Raw genomic sequence first — 21,958 nt, forward strand, 5'->3', positions numbered from 1 at the left:
ACCAAACTAAACTTTTCACCCCAAGTTTGAAATAACCACATTCACCATTTCTCCACCCTTTTTACTTTGACCGTCTATCTTTAAATCTTATCTTTCCAGAAAAATAAAATACACTGATTAAAATGACGATCAATCTAGGTTTATAAAAATGTAATTGAAAAAAAAATATTGAGAAAAAAAGACTCAATAATTTGTTTGTGTGAAACGTGGCGCGGTTAACAGTGATTTCACCACCTCTATTATAGTTAAAGTTAATTAATTAATAATTTGGAAAACGTTCTAAAGAATGAAAACTGCAAGGGAAATAATGCACCCTGAACAAAATAAAAGGTCACAAGCAAAAAACTCGATGAAGCTAATTTCTATGGCATCAACTGTATGAACACACTGTAGGGATAGCTCATATAAATCTACATGGAAGAGAGAATATGCACACCACACGTACAACAGGCTCAAAACTCAAAGGAGAAGAAAAGGAATATGAAGCTTCAGGTCACTATGAAACTCCTGGGAAGGACAATCGATCTCGTAGAGTGTCAAAAATTGATGAAGCAGCTGTATTTTGTGCAAAACTCAATTTCAATCGACCAAGCAATTCACCATCTTTTGCCTGAGAAGCAGCATCAGCAGCTTCCTTGGCCATGCCAATCCGAGCATATGCCTGTAAAAATCAGAGAGGGACCTGAGCAAAGGTGATCTAAACAAAAGTGACGAATAACACATACAAGAAGGAGAAGAAAAAAAGGCACATGGTCTGATTACCTCAGCTCTTTCTCCGGGATCTGCAAGTTTTGGGATATATTTCAGAGCTTCACCTTTCTCAGCCGCATCAATGCATGCCTCCACAAATGGCCTGAAACCTATCAGATGCACCCCCCCACCAAAAAAAAAAAAAAAAAAATGCAAAATATCATGACTGTCATATAACGAGACATAAAATGTCTGACTGCAATAATTTACCAATTAAAAACTCATCCTAATAATCAAAGTTGCTAATTTAAACCCAACGCATTTTGACTCTATGTAAGAAGAAACGTTTAAGAAAAATTGCCAAGCAAGGAAGATGTCATCAATTAATTTACTTCCTTTAGTTGTCCTTCAAGATCGAACAATGAAGAGATCTTACCATTTGGTGGTCTCTTCTCCTTCGAAAATTTTTCTAGGGCATCCCAGTCTCTAATTGTTGCCAAAGCAAAAACTTTAAGCCAATACCATCTCTTCTCAGAAACCTGAGTAAAGTAAATGTCACATAAAAAAAGATGAATATTGTGGCCTGGAAAAAAAAAGCCTCAAACTTATGGACACTGAAACAATATTTTTGTTAAATCAGCCAAGTGTATAAAATTCAGTTAAGCACACAGACAAAAAAAAACTCATGTATATATATATATATATATATATATTATATTCATGACAAGAAGCACCAGTAAAACCCCGATTTTACTCTTTCAAATAGAGAGCCAACATGCTAAGGTAAACAGACCTTAAACTCTGTTTTCACTTTCATAGCAGCTCTATGGTTTCCCAATGCAATACATGTTCGAATTGTATCACTGATGCTTGAATCTACAAAAATGGGCTGTTTTGTAGAGACTTCTAACTCATGTTGAATTCTGCAAAAAATGGTATTATCAGATAGGAAAAGGAGTTCACACAAGTTTATAAAGCAGCAAGTGAGAATCAAATTGAGATTTTTCAATTCAATTGAAGGGGGACTTTAATAGAGCATGAAAGTGATATTTAGAACAAAAAAGAAAAGAAAAGGGGGGGGGGTGTCATAACCATATTTTATTGCTTGTACATGTTATCAAGAGTCCCTTTTAGAAAGGCTTGCTAGAACATTTTGGTTGTGTTTGCTTTCAGAAAAAAATTTCTAATTTTCATTTCTGTTATCAGCTTCATTCTAAAATCATTTCTCCAAGAAAAACTAAAGAAAACATGTTTACTATCTAACACTTTTCCCACAGGTCTTTGCATTTAAAACAATGAATAACAAAGGGATAAAGTAATAGGTGAACAAACAGCGCCCTTGGTTTTCAAAGTGGTGAATCTGAGAAACTTTTAGTGATTGAAAATCAGAAAAGACAGAAATCATCATTTAGTAATCATGTTTTCCAAGTGCTATTAGTTTCTATAAAACCAGAAAATTCTCCATAAATATAAAACCTTCACTTCTTATAGCAAGGGTTAACTGCTAATTGATTGGATTTTTTATATTAATTTTATACATTACATCTTCTTTGCATCTAACTGTTATAATAGAACTAAATGAACTACTATTATATGCAATGTTTTGGAGAAAAATGGAATAAACAGACGGCAACAACATATTTGGTGGTTCTAGTTGGCATCTTACCTCAGTAACTTTGCATGTTCTTCAGCAGCTTTTGACTCAAAGTTATGTTCCTTGGTCTCAGAAAAAAGATCGTGGGCCTTTTCAATGAGTTTTATGCGTGGACCATGAAGTGGGGATCCTTTACTGGCCATTGAATTTTTCCCTATTTCCCATGATTCTTTCCATAGGAGAAGAGCCACCTCCTAAAAACCAAATTAAACTTGCAAATTAGGACAGAGAAACAAATGATTAACAATAAATGCATCACATCTTCAGCACAACTTTAGACACTCAAACATAGACAACGTCAATGGGTAATCAGTATGCACACAAATTTAAGCTTTGACAAACAAAATAAATATTGATGGGCATCATGGACTACAGAAGGCACGTAAAGCCTGCCCCAGTTCATGATGTTGCATATGTGTGTATGCATGGAAAGAGAAGCCCATCCTACTTACAAATCACAATTTCATAGCAATTTATTAGTCATTGATACCTGAAGAAATTGGATCGCCTCATTTTAGTCAACTTACATTAAAATTTTGAATCTAAATTACTGTTTGCTAAACCCGGAGTGGTCTGTCATCCATAACCATATTTGCCTCCCTCAGAAAACCCACATGTGCATGCATGCACATAGAGCCCATTTACTTGCAATATATTGCAAATTAGAGGATCATATTTGCACCCACTAAGCTGATTGAGATTTTAATGAACTTTAAACATTAACCTATGGAACAGTGTCATGATTTCTATGGCAATGACATATTACCAAAAAGTTCTAACAATTTCACATGGATACAAGGAAATTAGTAGAAGGATCAAGCATCAAGCATGACGGATTGTTTGACATTTTAAATTTATTTTACCATGCTAAATGAGTTGAACCATTATGAACTCATTATGGCAATTCATCACCAAATAAAACCCCTTTTCTAGCTATCACACATTTACATAAAGCAGCATATGAATACCGAACTATCACTTGCTACTCTATTCCATGAAGTCAATTCAAAATAAAACAGAAAAAAATTCACTGTTTCTTAACCAGTTGGGAAGAACTTGAACCTACTTGAAGTTGTCCTGTTGATAGGAAGAAGTCCTTCAAGAATTCATGTTTATAATACCTGGAGGGGGGGAAAACTAAATGTAATCATGCAGTAAAAAGGGAGGTGAAAAAAGTCTTCCAATGATTCATACATTATTATACAACATGAGAAACAAGGGAAGAAAAAACATGTCAGTATGCACTGAGAAGATAAATGACATTGGTTATTGGATGAGAAAAGCTTTGCAAATTAAATTTCTTATAACAGATTAAAAACACACAAATCATAAAATTAGTTTCAGAAAAAAATCTACTAGAATGTTTTACCTACCGTGCATAAGCTATGAATAAATCACGAGCAAGGGGTCTGGCTTGTATTGTTCCAAAAAACTCCAAGGCTGAACTCTGGATAAACAAGAAAAATAATGTAGGATGGTTCAAGTGATTGATGAATCAATAAGTACTTTTGATTATGCTCCATTTATATAGCCCCAAAATTAGAAGCTAGTCTATAAAATTTAGAAGAAGCAATTACCTTTTGCCAGATATGAAATAGGACAAGATAAACAAGGTCAGTGTCACCACTTTCAGTTGCCTTCACTAGAGCTGTTTCTTCCTCCGCAATACTTAACAATAGAGGAACCTAAAGTGAAAAAAATATAATCAGTAACACCTCAGAAATAGTCATCTCTTCAAAGGGACAATATTAACAACTACTATAATATATTAAAAAAGAAACCTGTTTTGAGGAGTGCGGTTCATGATCAACAAGCATTGCAGCCAACTTCCGGCGGCCACTCCTATCTGCATGAGCAGCAACAGCTGCATAGGACATGCCCTTGCATAATTTCAGCTGCAACTCAAAGAGCATCATTTCAGATGTGTTGCATTGACATTAGAAGAAGAAAAAAAAACACAAGAAGAAGAGAGCTGTTGATTTCCAGAGTTTTTGATATTAATCTAGCAATGATCAAGAGAAGCACAAACCTTATCAAGTAAGATTTCAAGGAGGGCTGCATCAGGAATTGCTAATGAAGCTGTTATTTTTGCGCATGCCCAGTGCATTACTACTACTTCCTATATAAAAACAATCAGGAGAAGGTGAATGCACACATAAATGATTTGCTTTCTAGAATTCCTAGAAGGCAAAATATAACCAAGTTGATAATATGTTAGAGAACAGAGTACATGTATATAAGAGAATTGTGGAAGTCCAAGTATTGGTGCTAGTCACAAAATGGATGCAAACACTAGGGGCCACAAGTACTCAGTCATATAAAACAATTACCAATTAGTGGCTCTAATGTTTCCTGATGATGCAACCAAGGAAAGAGATTAATAAATTTTTTTTATTTTTTTATTTTTATTTTGAGATTTCTTTAGGATTTTATTTACTTAATTATATCAGTACTATTTCAGGAACTAGAACATTAAGTAGGATTTTTCTAGTATGCGTGTCTCCTTTTAATATTAAGTTTTCTATTTTCTTCTTAGTTTAGGACTGCTAGGCGCTAGGGGTTTTGGTGCCTCTAAAAGAGCTATTCTAAGTAATGTAGGATTTCAATAATAGAATGAAGTATATATTTTGATTTAGTTTTGAGGGTTGTGGCCATTGCCCTGTCTTCCTCTTCTCTGTTCTCTAAGTATCTTTTCTGCTATTTCTTACTGCTAAAGTAAACATGGATTACTTTCTAGTTTCTACAGATACAGTAAAAATTCCAAATCCACCTCAAACACATCAGTAATAAATCCAGATTCCACATACATCAAGCCCTAACCCTAATTCCAACCTAAAATAACCCTAAAAAATCCCTAATTCTCCAAGCTTGATTCATCGTGACTCTTTTGTAGGCCACCAAACTGCTCTACATTAGTTGAACATCAAGGTTTGTTGTATTCATGATATATAAAAATTTACCCAATATAATGTTAATAAAAATCAACAAAATTTCCCAATAGAATGTTACCCAAAAATAACACTTAACGTGTTCTCGTCAAAGAAATTAGGTCAAGGTTCAGTTTTAAGCTTTGATTTGTGGAAGAGGAACCTAATTGGCAAAGTCCCAAAGAATGCAACAATGAAGAGACAATCTATGACTTAAACTTACTTGATTCAATCCTACATATTCTGATATCCGCAGTGCAAGAAGATGTTGGTGAGCGTTAATCAAACGACCAACCAGAACGGGTGCAGAAAGCAACTGACCACAAAATGTTTATTCAGTATTATATTGACAAGCAGCAAGCAAGTTCAGATTTGAAATTGACGACCTAAGTCAGGAAGCATCATAAACCTTATACTGCTCGATACTTAGAGGGATGCCAATCTCAGGGTCACGTACGGCGTTTAAGACGCGCAAAGTTTTGCACATCTCTTGAATGTGGTCACGTTTAAAATTGCTGCCAAAGCCAACTGGATATCAATGCTGAGAACAGAAATCAGAAAAGAAAAAAAAAGAAAAACTATTTTAAGATCATAGATGCAACGAATTATAATCAAGTAAATGAGCACAAAGTAATCAGTGCATATTTTCCCATTTCACACACAAAAAAAAGATTCATGCTAAAAGTAAAGCTCGCTACAGTTCACATCAAGAGGCAACTGTTCCAAATAGAAATTTGCACCACAATAGCCTCAGGCAACAATCTGACTAGTTAGGTTCCCAAAACCATCCATTGCCACGTTAACAAAAGTGCAATATGAAATTGAAATCAATCTCGATGAGCCAACCGTAATTTGCTTTCTTGCCTTAGTGAAAATTTGTCAAGCTTTACAAATGATAGGAATCACACAACAAAATAAATTCACGCCATCATGAGAGTTATATACAGCTATTGAGTATATATCTTTTTTTTTTCTGAATCGAAATCACCTGCAAAAGGCTTGACCATAGCTTGCAGCTCTTAGCAGCGTCCGCTGATGGGAAACATCAAATTCATGACCAGCAGCATCAATACATGCTTCAACAGCCTCAGGCAAAGATGAGCGTATCAATCTCAAATTCTCATCAGCCTGGTAAAAACAACGGAAGATGGAATTCACATGAGATATTATTGAAACTCATAACCAAATGGTTCATGTGGGCCAGCATACCCATTTATAGACCACAAATGTAAGCAAGAGTACTATAAAAACATTTTAAGCAAGTGGTCCACCCATTTGTTAGTCTAAGTAAGAAAGTAAAGCACAGCTGTGTTTGCAAACAATGAGACAAGTACCTTAGCACTTCGCCTATCAAAATGATCCAAAGCATCAAACAACAATGATGCAGGAGACGTGCTTCCTATCTTAAATATAGACACGGTAGAATCAGGCACCCGTTGTACAAACTCCATACTCGTATTTGACAATACCCTCACTCCATCACACTCAGGGATAAAAATTACAGGTTCATCATTAAAATATGATACAGAATCCCCAGAAGGTCCTACCATCAAAAGCACATCATCCCAATAAAGCAACACACTATCCAATCCACACCAAGCCATCTGCTCCGGTGGAAGCGCAGACTGCACATTTCAACACATTAATAAAAAATCAAACAAAACACAAGTTAAACCTTAAGATCAAACCAAACACAACATAAATTACCTCACATTGATAATTAGTAAAATTTATAAACTCAGTATTCAAAACAAGAAATCTCCCATCATGCATAAAACACGCTAAAAACCTCCCGTTGTGGGAAACAGCAATTTTCTGCACGGCACCACCAACTTTTTCCTCATCAATGAACCTCACCTCATCCTCATCAACAATCACAAATCCACTTCCTACTCCTAACAAAACCTCCACATTACCCGAAACCGTATACTGCGGTTCTATAACCGCCATACAATGTGGCAATTCCTCAACGCCAACCCCTATTTCTGCGAGCTTGCAAGGCTTAATATCCTTAAAATCAGGAACACAGAATAACTTCCCAGCTTCCGTCAAGCACACGACACCGTTCCCCCAAAACACACAATCCACCACATTCTGTTCAAAGCAATCTTTCCCCATGGAGAAATTAGGTTCTAGACACTCGCCGTGGACGTTGTAACGGTAGATCGTGCCGTCCTGGACTATGCAAATTAGGGTTTGGTCTTCAGTCCATGACATTCCGATCAATCGGCCGCCTGGGTGTTTCCAGACTGTTTCAGAGAGGAGAACACCAGCGGAGTTAAAAATTCGGAGTTTTCGGAGGGCGGATTCGGCGTAGAGCTGGACGATTTTGGAATCATCACGAATTAAAGCGATTGGACCGCCGAAGGGTGCGCAGGCTACTTTATTACGGCTTAAGTCTATGTGTTTCCATCGCATTGGGTAGAGTTCGGGTTTTCTGTAATACCGGTCTGCTAGGAGTTGCCATTCAGCCGCGACAGAGACGTTTGACATTGGAGTAGGAAAATTTGAGAAGTTAGGGTTTCTGAACGGTGAATTAGAGAGGTTTCGATGCTGTTTATGTTACAAGGACGATCTGATCATCTTTTTCGGCAGCCGCTGGGAATGCTCTGGTCATCATGACCGATTACAATTGTTTTCTGCAAATGATTTGTAGCTCCGACTGAAAATGGGTTATCCATTCCCTTGTCGAACCAACCCGACCCAAAATCCATTTTCTTTCAGATAATTTTAATCTTATTAAGAATAATTTATTTTATTATATAAGATGAAAGGGTAGTCTGTGAGGCTTAATAGGCTCGTGCTTAGGTAGTGGGCTCCTTAAGCCGATCTCGAGTAATAAAACAGGCCCGTATTCGATCATGAGAATTTGTAGTCCTTTTTGAAAATGCAACATAGGGACAACTAACAGCTGGCTATTTGAATTTATATTCCTATTATTTTACTATATCGAGTTTTAAATTAAATAATTTTTATGTTACCTCAACATGAACTTATTCTAAAAAAAAAAAAAAAAAAAAAAAAAAGAACATTCACTTTAATCAACCCTCAAAATCTACAACCTAATTATAAAATTTATTAAGTTGAATTAAATTTTTTTATTTTATAACATAATATAAAAATTAATTTACAATCAACTCAATACTAAATAATAAAATTAATTAAAAATATAATTTTAAAGTAAAAAATTAAATAAATAAATAAACAAAAAAACAAATAGTAAACCAAGAAAAGCCAAGAGGCCAATTAAAAAAAAGAATAAGAAAAAACCTAGAATTGCATGAACTATGTTAGGCCTATTCAAAAAGCTTAGGCGCGTGAGTCATAGACAGGTCTGCACACCTAGACTTATGTTTTTCTTTGTCAATCATTTGTTTTTAAAAATATTTATTATTTAAAAAAAAATACCACACTCATAAGTTTCAAATATGTGACCTCAGCGTTACTCGCTTTAAATAGATATTATTATTTTAATATATTTTTAAATAGAAATATTTTAAAAATCAATTAGTATTAGAGTAAAAAACTATAATAAACTTCACGTGAAATCACAACGCAAAACGTTGTTAAATTTTTAAATGATTCAAAAAATATATTAAATGAACAGTAACCGAATTTCAAATATATATACATGTTTTTTTAACTAGTCTGCCTTGCACGAAGGATAAAGCCTAGCACCAGTGCACGACCATGATTTGAGGGCTGACTTCACCGGGGTTGGTGAGGAGATATTACGAGAATGTTTCGTTTTGCGTTCTAAAATGTTTTTTATTTTAAATAAATTTTTAAAAATAAAAAATATATATTATTTTAATATAATAAAACTTTTTTTTTAAATAATTATTATTAACACGCGCGCATATATATATATATATATATATATATATATATATATATATATATATAGTAAAATTACACAGCATGTGTTGATAACATGTGATTGAATTATTAATACATGAATATTTAGTATAATGTTATCACTAAAAACAAAATAAAATGATTAAAAGCATGGTTTTTTTTTTCAAAAAAGCTTTTGAATTTTATTTTTATGTTTTTTCAAATTAAATTTTTTTTCTAGTATTTTTTTTATTTTGACACACTGGTGTCAAAAATAAATTTTTAAAAATAAAAAATATATATTATTTTAATATATCTTTAATGCTTTTGATTTTTTTTATTTGCTTTAAATTAACCTTTTATGGTGTTTTTAAATCATTTTGGCGTGTTGATATCAAAAATAATTTTTTAAAAAAAAAAATATTTCAATATATCTTTAAGCTAAAAACACTTTGAAAAGCGATCATTTAATTTTTTGTTAAGATACATAAAAATTTTCTTAAATAAAATGTATCTGGCAAACATGTTAGATCCAAAGTATTTAGACTTGGTAGTCAATCAAGTCTAAGAAAATATGAGTTTGACAAATATACTAGATTCAAGTAACTTGGATTTAGCAATTAGCCAAGTCGAAGGAAACATGGGTTTAATAAATATGCTAGACCAAAAAAATTTAAATTTTATAGTCAGTTAAATCTATAAAAACATGGGTTCAAAAAACTTGTACATTATCAAGTTCTAAAAATATATATTTGATCCTGAATAATTCTCTATAATATAAGTATTAAAAACTTAATAAACAACCATATCTTTTTATTTAGAATAATCATTCGGTAATAAATTTTTTATATTTATATATGCATATAAGATCTTTTAAGAATTTATTATCCCATTAATAATATATTTATCTCTTTTTTTCCTCTAAAAACTACAAGATTTAGAGGTATATGTCCCTCATGAAACTTTCAAGTAAAAAAATAATAAATTTTCATCTCTTAGGATAAAAATTCATAGATTCAAGAAGATTAACTCATTGCTACTCAATTCCTCATCTGATTAGATAAAAAATCGAGTGGTATTCAAGTGAGAAGGACAGATATCATCAAGTTCGACTTTAGTTAATCAAAATGGAACTGATTGCCATCTTTAGTAATTAAAAATCAGCATTGGACGCACCAATCAAGGGTCTATATATCTATCTATCTATTTATTTATTTCTGAGAATTATGAAAGAAGAGCATGAAATCATTCTCATTGGGTAGAGGGTCTCGTCACTGTCTCTATTCGCCACCCGATTCTGTTAAAAACTCTAGTCGTCCTACCACCTTTCCAATCTCTTTACATAAAGGCCAAAGCACGATGTCCAGTCAGCATATAAGCCTCCATTGACAAAACAATAAAGTTGGTTAGGAGCTCAAATCAACAAAACAGAGCCTTTTTCTTTGGACAATCACTCGATTATTCTTCAGAGCCACTTTGTCAAAGAAGCATTCCCTTCGCCAGACCTGGGTTCTCGGCCTTGTATTGTTCAGATATGTCTTCTCTAGAATAAAGGCAGGTGAATGGCTTTTATCATTTTTCAACGCCATTGATTTTCCAACTAGAATATATATGAGCTCATACAGCAAGTTGAAAAATACATTATGATTTCCTTTCAACTCAGTAATGATTATACGGGTGAGCATTGCTGTTGAACCACATGTGACATGTATCACGAAATGATATGATTGGCTCCTTTCTTTATTGATAAAATCATAGCAATGAAACTCAATCCGGAATCAACTTAATTGGGTAATGTCTAAATAACAAGATGGTGTCAAGATGGCATTAATCAAAACTAGTTCCAATACTGCTATTAGCCTCTGCCTTGTTATATTTATGATGATGATTATTATTGCTGGAGTTCTTGATTGTATCCTTATTATCACAGCAAGCTTTTATTATTTCCTTGTATATAGGTATGCGATCCACATGATTATTGTACTTCGGGCTGTGTCCTTGTAAATGTTTAGGGTACTTTAAAGCATGCGTGCGTCGCAAGTCTTGTCCGTAATACTGTAATCTAGGTTTAGCACAGGCTGATATCAACTACTCCTTGAGCTGCGATGCTTCCGATCTAGCTAGCAAGAGCGGGTACATACGCCCAGAAACGGTGGCATGGGGGTGGGTGGAATGAATCACATGCAAAACAGATTAGAGACAATCACTTGTCTCTTTCTTTAGGAATATTTAGCCGTGTAAAACAGGTAGAGACTCCAAACCTTCATCATGAGCTTGAAGAAAATCAGCTGCAGTATGTGACAGGGGAAGGACCACTTCAGCTATGTGCGCAATCACTGCTACATTTCTCACAGCTAAAAAGTTGTGTAGACGGGCAAAGCTTGTCTTGGCCCACCTTTCTTGATTTGAGAGTTGCTACGTACCTTCGTTTAGGAGCAAGTCTTTTTTTAAGTGTTCGTAAATACCATCAGAGAAACTCATCAGGATTTTATTGTTCTTTATCAGTTATCCATGCTACAGGTTGGTTTGGTCTGTAGGATGATGATTTGGATAAAAAAGGCAGCTGCCAAATTAAATAACAAGGGGTTAAAACGATGGATGTCTATGAAATCATCTGTTTCAGTGAAGGCCGCCTAGCTGGGTTTACTACATATGCAATCTAAAAATCATCTTATCTTTTCACAAAACTAAAAATATATTTGTGTTTTCTTTTATCAAATTATTTTCGTTTTGTGGGCTGGTGTATCCATGATGCTAATGCTAGATGTATACCAAGCAGTGGGAATAAAGCAGAAGATAGTACTGTCTGCTAGTGTAACCTGCCAAGACTCACTTTACAAATTCAAACTTCTGTCCTCCATTGAAATCCGACCTTCCTTTTTCTCTGTCAAAGTGAACCCCACTTGGTTGAAATTGCAGTCCATGACCATTACCTTGCTACCCGCCTTTTTCTTACTCGAATCCCCCCACCTAAAAGAATCAATCTCTATGCAATACATAGAGTTCTGTATTTAAAATATCCTACTTTGTCTTGGTAAAAATAACCTTTCATCCTGAAATTCTTAAATTCAACATATGAGCATTATAGTTTCTTGAAATAACATTCTAGAAGCCTGTCTAGTTGGTATATTTGTATGCGGCGGGCACGCAGAGAAAGGTGAAATTACCGATAATTCTCCAAGGCAAGTTAGTATTGCTATATCTGGAGAGAATTCATGAAGCTGAACCTGCATTTCTTGTAAGAAATACATCAAAAACGCATTCAGTTGCGCTACTGCTCCATTTTTTCTGTCTTTACATCATTTTAATGCACCAAACCTTTTAGCCTCCAACTGAAGTTCACCCAGAAAAAGAATTACAGAAAGTCCTTGGCTGTGCTTCTGAAAAACAATGCAACTTCTACAGAAACTGGTTTCTTTCACCATCTGTGCGAGTCTTGTTATTCTTCTTCTCCTACCATTTGTCATTTCATCTCAAGAACACTTGAAAACCACAGGCAATCTTACTAGCAACAAGAACATCATTCATAAGGTATTCATGTTTTGCTTATAGTTGTTTTTTAGGTGAAGTTCTTATTATCTAATCCCTGATGTTTCAGAATTGAAATCCATCATCTTCTGCACTCCTTTTTTTTTCTTCATACATATGCCACGTTCATTTCAATTTTACAAACTAGCCCGTTACCATCTTGCGATTCCAATAAAACTGACTGATATTCTGTAACAACAGTCAAGTCCTAAACTGCTGTTCGAGATTACACTCCATGGGTTTCTGCTGTGGACCTCAATGGGATTTCTAATGCCTGTTGGGGTGATCGCTATCAGAATGTCACACAGAGAGGCATGCGGACGACGGCTTAAGATTCTTTTCTATGTTCATTCCATTTCGCAGGCAGGTTCTTTCTCTTCTTTTTCTTTTTCTTTTGGTAACTATGGTTCCATTATCCTCTTCAATTTTCCCACGATCAAGGTTAATTTTTTTCCTTCTAGTTTCTTTTACTTTCAAACGTAAAACAGTATCTCTGTACAGGTTACAAAAAGATATCACTAAAGCTTTGAGCTTTGTTTATTTAAGGTCGACACCCCACTCTTTAGCTTTTAATGATGATGAAAGAGAAACACAAAGTAGAGCTGTTTCCTTTTCTGCAAGTATTTTATGTAGCCCACGGTTTGTTGCTAATCTCATGACTACTTGAGAAGGAAGTAAAGACGATGATAATAAAGTAATAGTTGATTGGCAGTTCATGGATTTATGATCTTAATTTAGCATACTCATGGTACAGAATTATGACATTAGGTGTCTCTAGGCCATTCACAAATGAACACGTAAAGCCATCTTACACACGAGCGAGGATAACAACTTTACTTCTTTAAATTTACTACATGACCATAGTGTAAGATTTCATGTATGTATTGAATGAGTAATTTGTGTTCTGCAGATGCTTTCTGTACTTCTCTCCACAGCCGGAGCTGTAATGTCTATAAAGAACTTCAACAACTCATTCGACAATCACCATCAACGAATAGGCGTGGGCCTATATGGTATGGTATGGTTACAAGCACTCATTGGGTTTCTACGACCTAGGAGGTAAGCTATCAGGCTTCATTGTATTTTTTATATTCATATTCTTAGGCATTTACATCTTACTCAACCTCACTCAGCCATTTCCAGGCCTGCTAGCTGAAGTTACCTGAGGCTAAACTTATCCGCTCTTGTTTGATAGGGTGGTTATAGTTGTTTTTTAAATAATTTTTCATATTAAAATATATATTAATAATGATTTTTTGTTTTTTAAAAATTATTTTTGATATTAGCACATCGATTTAAAAACACTAAAAATATATTAATTTAAAATAAATAAATAAATAAAATAAAATTTATTTTTTTTTCAAAAATACTTTTAAAAAATAAAAAACAACAGGCTAATGATAGAAAATGCAGATAGAGCACAAAAAAGTGCAGAAAGAACACATTGGAAGAGTAGTAATTAATGAGAAGTTAAATAATATATGCCAGCCTCAATTAGCTAAGAATCTGAGTTTATATGTAATGTCTTCATATACAGAGGATCTAAAGGAAGAGGTCTGTGGTTTTTTGTGCACTGGATAACCGGAACTGCGGTATCTCTTCTGGGAATCGTCAACGTATACACAGGGTTACAAGCTTACCATCAGAAAACATCAAGAAGAATACATGTTTGGACTATAGTTTTCACCACCGAGGTCTCTTTCATTATTTTGTTTTACCTGTTCCAAGACAAATGGGATTATATACATAAGCAAGGAGTCATTTTGGAACCATTGAGGCCCACTCATCAAGTAATTTCTCCAGGAGAAAAGAAAAAGGGATCAACAACCGAGTCTTGCTGAGAAAGTAGATAAAATGCCGTTGAAAACAATTATGGCCCCGCTATAATAGGATTTTGAAAGGAGAACTTGGAGATATTACTAACAGAGAATTATGCCCACCTCTAGTTTTTCTTATCATTGGATATTCTCCACTGCAAAGGACCAGTATTTGGAAGCATTGAACGCTGGATCGGAGATTTATAGCAAGTCTTAATAAGATAAATTATGCTTCTTCTTTTTCGCTTTTTCATTTTTGGTGAACTACTATTGCACAACAGTTGTAAATTTGAATATAGATTTCTCGACCATGTTGGGATTTTAGTGTTGTATCTAGGGTTTCCCTTTTCATGGAGTATAAATACAGTTTTCCGATATCTAACGGGTTTGATAATAATTTAAGACGGTGTGGAGCAGAAATCTTGAGAGGATAAATCTGATCTGGTAGATGGTAATATGGTTCACATGAAAGCTGTTTCTGTTTATTTTCCATACAAGTCAAGGGAAAAGAAAGAGAAATTTGGATCTTGCAATAATTATCAAGCTCTGTAGTTCTTCTTTACTCTCTCTAAGCCATCATAATGCCTGGTTAATTATTGTGTCCTCTTTTACAATCCCGCTGGGATCAAAAGGATCTTTGTGTTGAAAACAGCGACATCCGTTGGCCACTGTACATGCTTGACACTATTAAAAACCATTGCTTGCCCGTTTGGAACAAGGAGGCAACTAAGACGTCTTGATGAATCTCTCTCAATAATCTCGAGATATAAAATAGTTGCTAGTTGTTAGAAAATGTGCAGTTTACAAAGTTTCTGCAGGAAGAACTATATTCATATGTTGGCAGGACCTTTTATATTTACTAATCATGAGCAATAATTGATATGCTGTTCAAGAAAAGCTCCAGCTAAAGTTGATCTGATTCAGAAACGGAGAAATTATACATAAAGACAGCAGATCTTTGCCCTTCCTGAGAAATGGCTTCGAGCAAGAATTGGGAGACGAGAGTAAAAGGATCAAGGATAGGGAATTAGCCCTGAACATTCTGAATTTGAAAGACTATAGCCAGAGAAGCTGATCTGATACTCTGTTAAAAACAGAATGATGCATAAATTGGATTTGAAGGAAGGGGAAACGTCAGAGAAATGATTTTTTCTCTCTCAAGATGCGAGTCTCACTATCTAAGAATTGAACTTCGTCCTCGTCAAGCAGAAAGATGGTCAGTCACTTTCAAGGTTCTAGAGTTTAAATGAAATTTATGTATTTGATTTCTTTATGCAGAAGTTTTCTGAAAATGCATGATAGCATTAGATGTGTAAGGAAGGTTCTCTCTCTCTAGTTTGAAGTCAACATTCACCACTGATGCTAGCTTGTAGCTTTCAACAACCCATCACACATTTAGAATAGTGTTCATCACACCTTTGTGGCAGACATGAAAATGAGAGACACGAAACTAAGTCTGTGAGTGATTTATGACAAATCTTGTGTCAGATATCGTTCAATACCTCCCAAATCCTCATATGACACAGGTAGACATTAGCCGGTGTTAAAGAACTCATCTTAAATGCCATCACTGATTAGAGAATTTCAAATTGTATATCACATCATTTCAAGAAATTACTTGCTCTTTCACCTTTATCCATCATCTCTCTTCATGAAGATGCAAGATTTTGCAATGACTGGTCTCTAACACCCACCATAAACAAAAGAACAAAATTGTATTTCAAATGTGATGATGGCAAAACAGAACGATTTCGTTTCCTTCCGATATACTAGCACTCTAATGCTATCAACAGTTCATTTCATAGTTTTCAGCTTACTTTTTTTTTTTTCCTCTTAAGATGTGAAACTTATGAAAACCTTGTAACTAACTAGCTAACAAGCAACAGCTTTTTATATATGGGAGTATCAAGCTATAATTTCTCTACAACAATTTAAGGAGTATAGTATCATGGAAAAAGCTGCACATAACCAGTTAATATGGCAATTCCTAAGATTATAATCGGCGGAAGAATTATGAAAGCTCCGATGGTGGCAAAGAAAACTGAATCATTCCTTTGAGATACTTGATTTAGGTAAGCTTGTCTTCTAATGTTTCTCTTCTGTGAAACAGTTAAGAACTTGGCACTAACTTTCTTCAAGTTTTTTTTACCCAATGGAATGCTGAAATCACCATCTCCTTCTCCAACCAATTGAGCCAGCTGCTCACGAATTGTAAGTTTACCAGAACCACCATCACTCTCATAACCTGATCAGTGAAGCAAGTAAATTCTGACTATTGCTGATCTAAAATGAATGGAACAGATTTGTAGAGATATAATTCACATACCTTCAGCGGATGGTGTGGCAGAGGTGAGTTGTTCCAGGAGATCGAGCTGTGTGCGCGTGGAAGGCCGAGACCCTTCAATGCAAAAACATTAAAATCACACGATAGGGTCAATCACCAAATCCTTTATCCAATTCAACAACCTTCAAAAAGTTTTAACAAGAAATTTTACAACATTTGGAACCAGGACTGGCAGTAAATAACACGTTAGCATTAAGGGCTCTGAATTGTTCTCCTGCTTTGGAATTCTTGAAAGTTTTGGCACTGTACTAACAAATTTGACTAGAACAACCTTAAAGAGATACTAAAAAGAGAGCAACAACCGGGAAAATACCTGAAAAGGAAGAAGGGTCTTGCTCTGTAACTCCACTTGCAGCACTTTCTGATTGAGCAGAGGTTTTAGTACAAGAGAAGGAAGAGGGGTAGAGCTTGAGGAGGTGCTTGTGTGCTGGGATTAGAAACTGAGGGCCGGTGGTAGAAGAGGATACATGGGAAAGAGAAGAGGCACTGAGATTCAAGGCCATGGATTATTACTTCTGTTTTGTCAAAAATCTACTGCAGCTTTCGAGTATTCAGTTCTTTTTGCTTTGTAATTGTGAGGCTATAATAATTCATGAGGTTCTCGTTTCAAATTTCTCTCGTATTGTAGCCACCTGAAATATTTATTTCTTTTCTTTTTCAAAATAAAATAAACAGGCCAGAATCTGAAGAGCTCTCTTCCACAATTACAACTTGTGTGGGCCTTGGGAGGAGGTGTGGATCCAGTGCATTGGAGTCCAGATGGGCTTCCCGGTTATTAGTTCTCTTACTATTATTTTCTATTTTCTATTTTCATTACACTGTATTGGATCTTGATGATCAACGGTCAGGATCAGATTCACTCACACGTGGAGATTTTATGATGGATTAGAGATTTAGAGTCGTTATTGTCCCAAAGAACGCTCATGGATTATTCCTCTCACATTCCCTTCATCCAATCATAAAACGGGAAAACAATTTCTTTCTTTCCTTCCCAAACAAAGCGTTCACGAAACCATTAACATCCTATCAAAAGCGTACAGCTGTATATAAGAATGTTTTAAAAGGATGGTAGCTTTTTCAAAGTTTTTTTTTTTTTGAAAATATATTAAAATATATATTTTTTATAAATTATTTTTGAAATCCATGCAATAAAATAATCTTAAAATATAAAAAAATAATTTAAAAGTAGACAAATAAAAAAATTTCAATATTTTTTAAAAATATTTTTAAATGCAAAAACAGCATGAAGCCGAAGCTAAAGTCCCATCGTCAATACCAAAATACCCCTACAACCCATTAACTTTACTTCTTGTGGAAGATAGAGCCCGGGGAAGGAACCTGGCTCCTTTCCCTTTTCCGAGACGCAGCACACACGCTTTCATACTCATTCGGGATTACAAAAAACACTTTTCCAGGGACAAAAAAGTCATTTAGTTATAAACCGACAACGTTAGAGAAAAATATGACCGTTGTGGATGAGAGTCCAGGCGTTAGCCTTTCAAATATTGTGATTTGAAAGAAAGAAATTGAATAGGGTAGCAATTGAATCGAACAGGGAGAGAATCAGATTCCATGTAAGCAAAGCTAACCAATTAAAAAGCTGAGAAAGAAGGCAGCTTATCAAATCTCAGCGAAACAGAATCCACGCACAGTTTCCTTCTCTCAATCTCTGTCTGTGTCTCAAGAAAACCAAACTATACGGAGAAGAAGAGAAGGATATAAACTGGAAATGGCAAACAGTTGTAGTGGTGAATTACAAGAGAGGGATATGGTGGTGGTTCAAGAAGAAGAAGCACACCCATATGCGTTTCATGTCTCCGGACCTCGAAATGTGGCTTCTCCTAATTGGAGAGACCTTATCAGTTCTAGTTGGTCAGTATTGTTATTATTAGTGTTGCTACTTTTTTTTTTCTCTCTTCGTGTGGGTACAAGTAAGAGGCGGGTTTTGATCAATTTTAGATTTGAATAATCAGAAACAGAGAGCATGACATAAATGGGCATCTGGGTTTAAGATACTGATGCAGTAACTTCCTTATTTATGCTGCCTGATTATAAGTTCATGGTTTGCACATGATTTGTGTCCTGGTTGTTATAGATGGTAATCAATTCTTGATAGTTTTGGTAAGTTCTGTCAATCAGATGGATCTTTGGTTGAATTTAGTTTACTGGATTTAAAGAGCAGGGGTTTTTTGTTGGATTTCTTTATTTATGTTTACTTAATGTAACTGGTGGTATAGATTGTGGATTCCCATATTCTTTGTGATAGGTGATTGTGGATTATATATTCACATAATCAATGTTGAGACTCCACCATCAGTGGGATTCCTTCATCAATACTTAAAATAAATTAATAATCATTTCTTCATGACCAAATTTCCGGGGTTCCTTAATTTTAGCTGGAATGTGGGATTCGGGTTATGTTTGGATTTGGAGATTGTAGCTACTTACTTATTTGTTCTAATTATTCTTGGACTTTCCTTTGCTGGAGAACGTTGTTGTCTAGGACAGAACAAGATTTCTAGTAGTAGAGGTCATTGAATCTTGGACTTCTAGAGGCTAATTGGTTAATTAATTACTCGTGGAGATCATTGACGGGATATAAATCTTGTATATTTTTAGCTTTGTTCTTTTGTTTCATGTAATTTCTCCGAACAAGAGTATAGGGCAGAGCGGAGAGCGGAGAGCAAGTGAAATACTAGGATTTCTTAAAGTTTGTCCAGTCTTCGATTTCGAGCCCTTTTTGAATGATAGAATGCGTTAGTAAAGGAGCAAAACCCTAGCTATATGTACTATGTGATCATTTGGAGGAGGAACATATATATGTGAGCTGGGTGCGTGAGGATCTTTCCTATCAATGATGATTTTGTGATTCTCTATCAGTGATGTGATTTCGGGTTCTGTAATGCAGAATCATGCCCTAATCTGCTGGCTCACAAAATGCAACATTCATTTCTTTTTGTTCCTAAGGAGGTTGGTAAATGGTTTAAATTTCTCCTTTGTTATGACCGGATAATCAGTTTATTGCTTCTCATTTGCCTTTTTTGGATTTTATTCTTCTCCTCCAGTTATGGTAAAAACCCGTCATTCATTGATATACAACTTAAGTAGGAACGCGACGTATTGGTGGTTTTCAATTGCTAGGAACATGCTCACCTGCAGAAATTTGCCTGCAATCTATTGTCAGAATATATGATCTTTATCAATATCCATGATAATTTTGTTTCTCATAGATGATCTTTGTATACAGGAAGAAAGAGAACTACAAGCGAACTGTATTTTCCTGCTTCATTCAAGCAGTTTACTTGCTTGAAATTGACAGACAAGAGAACAGAACAGAAGAAAATGCGCTAGCTCCAAATTGGTGGCGAAGCTTCAAATACAAATTGACCCAAACCTTAATCGATGAAAGAGATGGATCTATATTTGGTGCGGTCCTAGAATGGGATCGAGCTGCAGCATTAGCTGACATGGTCCTTATAAGACCCAGCGGAGCACCAAAGGCTGTTTTAGCACTCCGAGGAACTTTACTCAAAGGCCCTACAATCCGGAGGGATATTGAGGATGACCTCCGTTTTCTGGCATGGGAAAGTTTGAAAGGTTCTGTCAGATTCAAAGTAGCGTTGGAGGCTTTAAAATCAGTTGCTGAAATGTATGGAAGCAGCAATGTATGTGTTGCTGGTCATTCCTTGGGGGCTGGTTTTGCTCTCCAGGTGGGAAAAGCATTAGCTAAAGAAGGAGTGTATGTGGAGGCCCATTTATTTAACCCGCCTTCTGTTTCCATGGCAATGAGCTTAAGAAACATAGGAGAGAAGGCTGGGTTTGCTTGGAAGAGATTTAAGTCAATGCTTCCTTCAAACGGTGAAACACAGGCAACCGGTGATGACGGAGAGAAGACTTCTGCTTTAGGATTGAGGGGTTGGATACCTCTTTTGGGTTATAAAACTTCTTCTATGGGATTAAAAAATTGGGCGCCTAATTTCTACGTGAACAATAGTGACTACATCTGCTGCTCTTACACTGACCCGGATGGAACTGGAGATAAAAAAGAAGCTGACAAGGAGAATGCAGGTCCTGCAAATGGGCAAGTTGCTGCGAAGCTGTTTGTTATGTCCAAGGGAAAACAGAAGTTTCTTGAGGCTCATGGATTAGAGCAATGGTGGTCTGATGATGGGCAACTTCAACAGGCTCTACATAACAGCAAGCTCATGAGCAGGCAGCTGAAATCGTTGTATACTTTCCCAGCTACACAAGCAACACAGCGAATGCCACAATGACATAAGGTTATATGCTCTCATTATTTGCCAAATACCTCGTTTTCGTTCCTGTTTCTTTCAAACTACCATTCTCTGTTTGTAATCTGTATCTGATAGATAGCAAACAGAAAAGGAAAAAAAAAAAAGAGCAAAGTAAAATTGTATTCATAGATTGTCTTGCTGGAAAATTTGTGTTCATCTAATTCAAGCGTGGAAAGGTAAATGTTAAATGTGTACCCGCATTTCATCATTAATCTTTTTTCTTCTCACAATAATCTTTTGTAATTTATTCGTTTCTTTCTTTGACGTGTGAAGAATAAGACAGAAGATTCCATTTTCTTCCCCCATACCGAAGTTTGAAGGTGGCAAAATTCATTCACCTCAGAATAATGAAAACTTCTCTGTCAACTTATCTTCTTTTACTTGTATTTTGTAAAAGATTTATAATCATGATCTTACTGCAGCGAGGTTCTCAGATGTTCGTACAAAAAATTGCACTTTTTTTTTCTTTTTTGCGGAAATTTAATTGTCCTGTAATAGAGGTCATCATGTCTTGCATTTTCAAACAATTAAGTGTTAAAAGAATCTGAATGATACTGGTGGATCAGTGAAGGTTTTGCTAGATATTGGTTTGAAATATATTTGAGTTCAAATTAAAAAGTAAGGTTCAATTATATTTGAGGTTAAGATTTTATTGAAAAATATTCTCTATTACAAGTATTTTAATATAAATATTAACATGTCTAAAACTCTAAATCTCACATTGAAAGAGTGATGTCGGAGAAGTAAACACTGGAAAAAATCCTATGCAATGTAAGTTTTGTGCTTAAACCTCGTGCACGTGTTGGACTCGGGTTTGAGATAATTGTAAATAATACACAAAACAGCACCTATAGCTCCATGCTTGC

General features: G+C 35.2%; 4 protein-coding genes across 5 annotated transcripts; 2 read left to right on the forward strand and 2 right to left on the reverse strand.

Annotated features, from left to right (window-relative positions):
- Positions 1–346: 346 nt before the first annotated feature.
- LOC118049248 (protein VACUOLELESS1) lies at positions 347–7,988 on the reverse strand. Of its 2 annotated transcripts, none has more exons than XM_035059198.2 (15): positions 6,979–7,988; positions 6,606–6,896; positions 6,260–6,399; positions 5,681–5,786; positions 5,495–5,587; positions 4,374–4,463; positions 4,126–4,239; positions 3,922–4,029; positions 3,718–3,791; positions 3,411–3,465; positions 2,357–2,538; positions 1,484–1,613; positions 1,127–1,229; positions 763–860; positions 347–661 (listed from the first exon to the last, which is right to left on the reverse strand). In XM_035059198.2, exons 1-15 carry the CDS (start codon positions 7,762–7,764, stop codon positions 497–499), a joined length of 2,535 nt encoding a protein of 844 aa, XP_034915089.1. In that variant the 5' UTR covers positions 7,765–7,988; the 3' UTR covers positions 347–496. The 2 variants fall into 2 exon arrangements, with proteins under 2 accessions (XP_034915089.1, XP_073263794.1); XM_073407693.1 differs by having other exon boundaries at positions 6,984–7,115.
- A 4,104-nt stretch (positions 7,989–12,092) lies between these two features.
- Positions 12,093–14,830, forward strand: LOC118049249 (cytochrome b561 domain-containing protein At2g30890). The gene is made up of 4 exons (XM_035059199.2): positions 12,093–12,639; positions 12,838–12,999; positions 13,547–13,695; positions 14,174–14,830. Exons 1-4 carry the CDS (start codon positions 12,499–12,501, stop codon positions 14,475–14,477), a joined length of 756 nt encoding a protein of 251 aa, XP_034915090.1. The 5' UTR covers positions 12,093–12,498; the 3' UTR covers positions 14,478–14,830.
- Positions 14,831–16,149: 1,319 nt separating this feature from the next.
- On the reverse strand, positions 16,150–17,434 carry LOC118049250 (uncharacterized). Its single transcript, XM_035059200.2, has 3 exons — positions 17,111–17,434; positions 16,780–16,851; positions 16,150–16,698 (listed from the first exon to the last, which is right to left on the reverse strand). Exons 1-3 carry the CDS (start codon positions 17,298–17,300, stop codon positions 16,400–16,402), a joined length of 561 nt encoding a protein of 186 aa, XP_034915091.1. The 5' UTR covers positions 17,301–17,434; the 3' UTR covers positions 16,150–16,399.
- Positions 17,435–18,219: 785 nt separating this feature from the next.
- On the forward strand, positions 18,220–21,304 carry LOC118049378 (GDSL esterase/lipase At4g10955). The gene is made up of 2 exons (XM_035059368.2): positions 18,220–18,669; positions 20,045–21,304. The coding sequence occupies exons 1-2, from the start codon at positions 18,527–18,529 to the stop codon at positions 21,069–21,071; spliced, it is 1,170 nt and encodes a 389-aa protein (XP_034915259.1). The 5' UTR covers positions 18,220–18,526; the 3' UTR covers positions 21,072–21,304.
- Positions 21,305–21,958: the final 654 nt, after the last annotated feature.

Source organism: Populus alba, chromosome 2, assembly GCF_005239225.2.
Source record: "Populus alba chromosome 2, ASM523922v2, whole genome shotgun sequence".
Classification (NCBI taxonomy): domain Eukaryota; kingdom Viridiplantae; phylum Streptophyta; class Magnoliopsida; order Malpighiales; family Salicaceae; genus Populus; species Populus alba.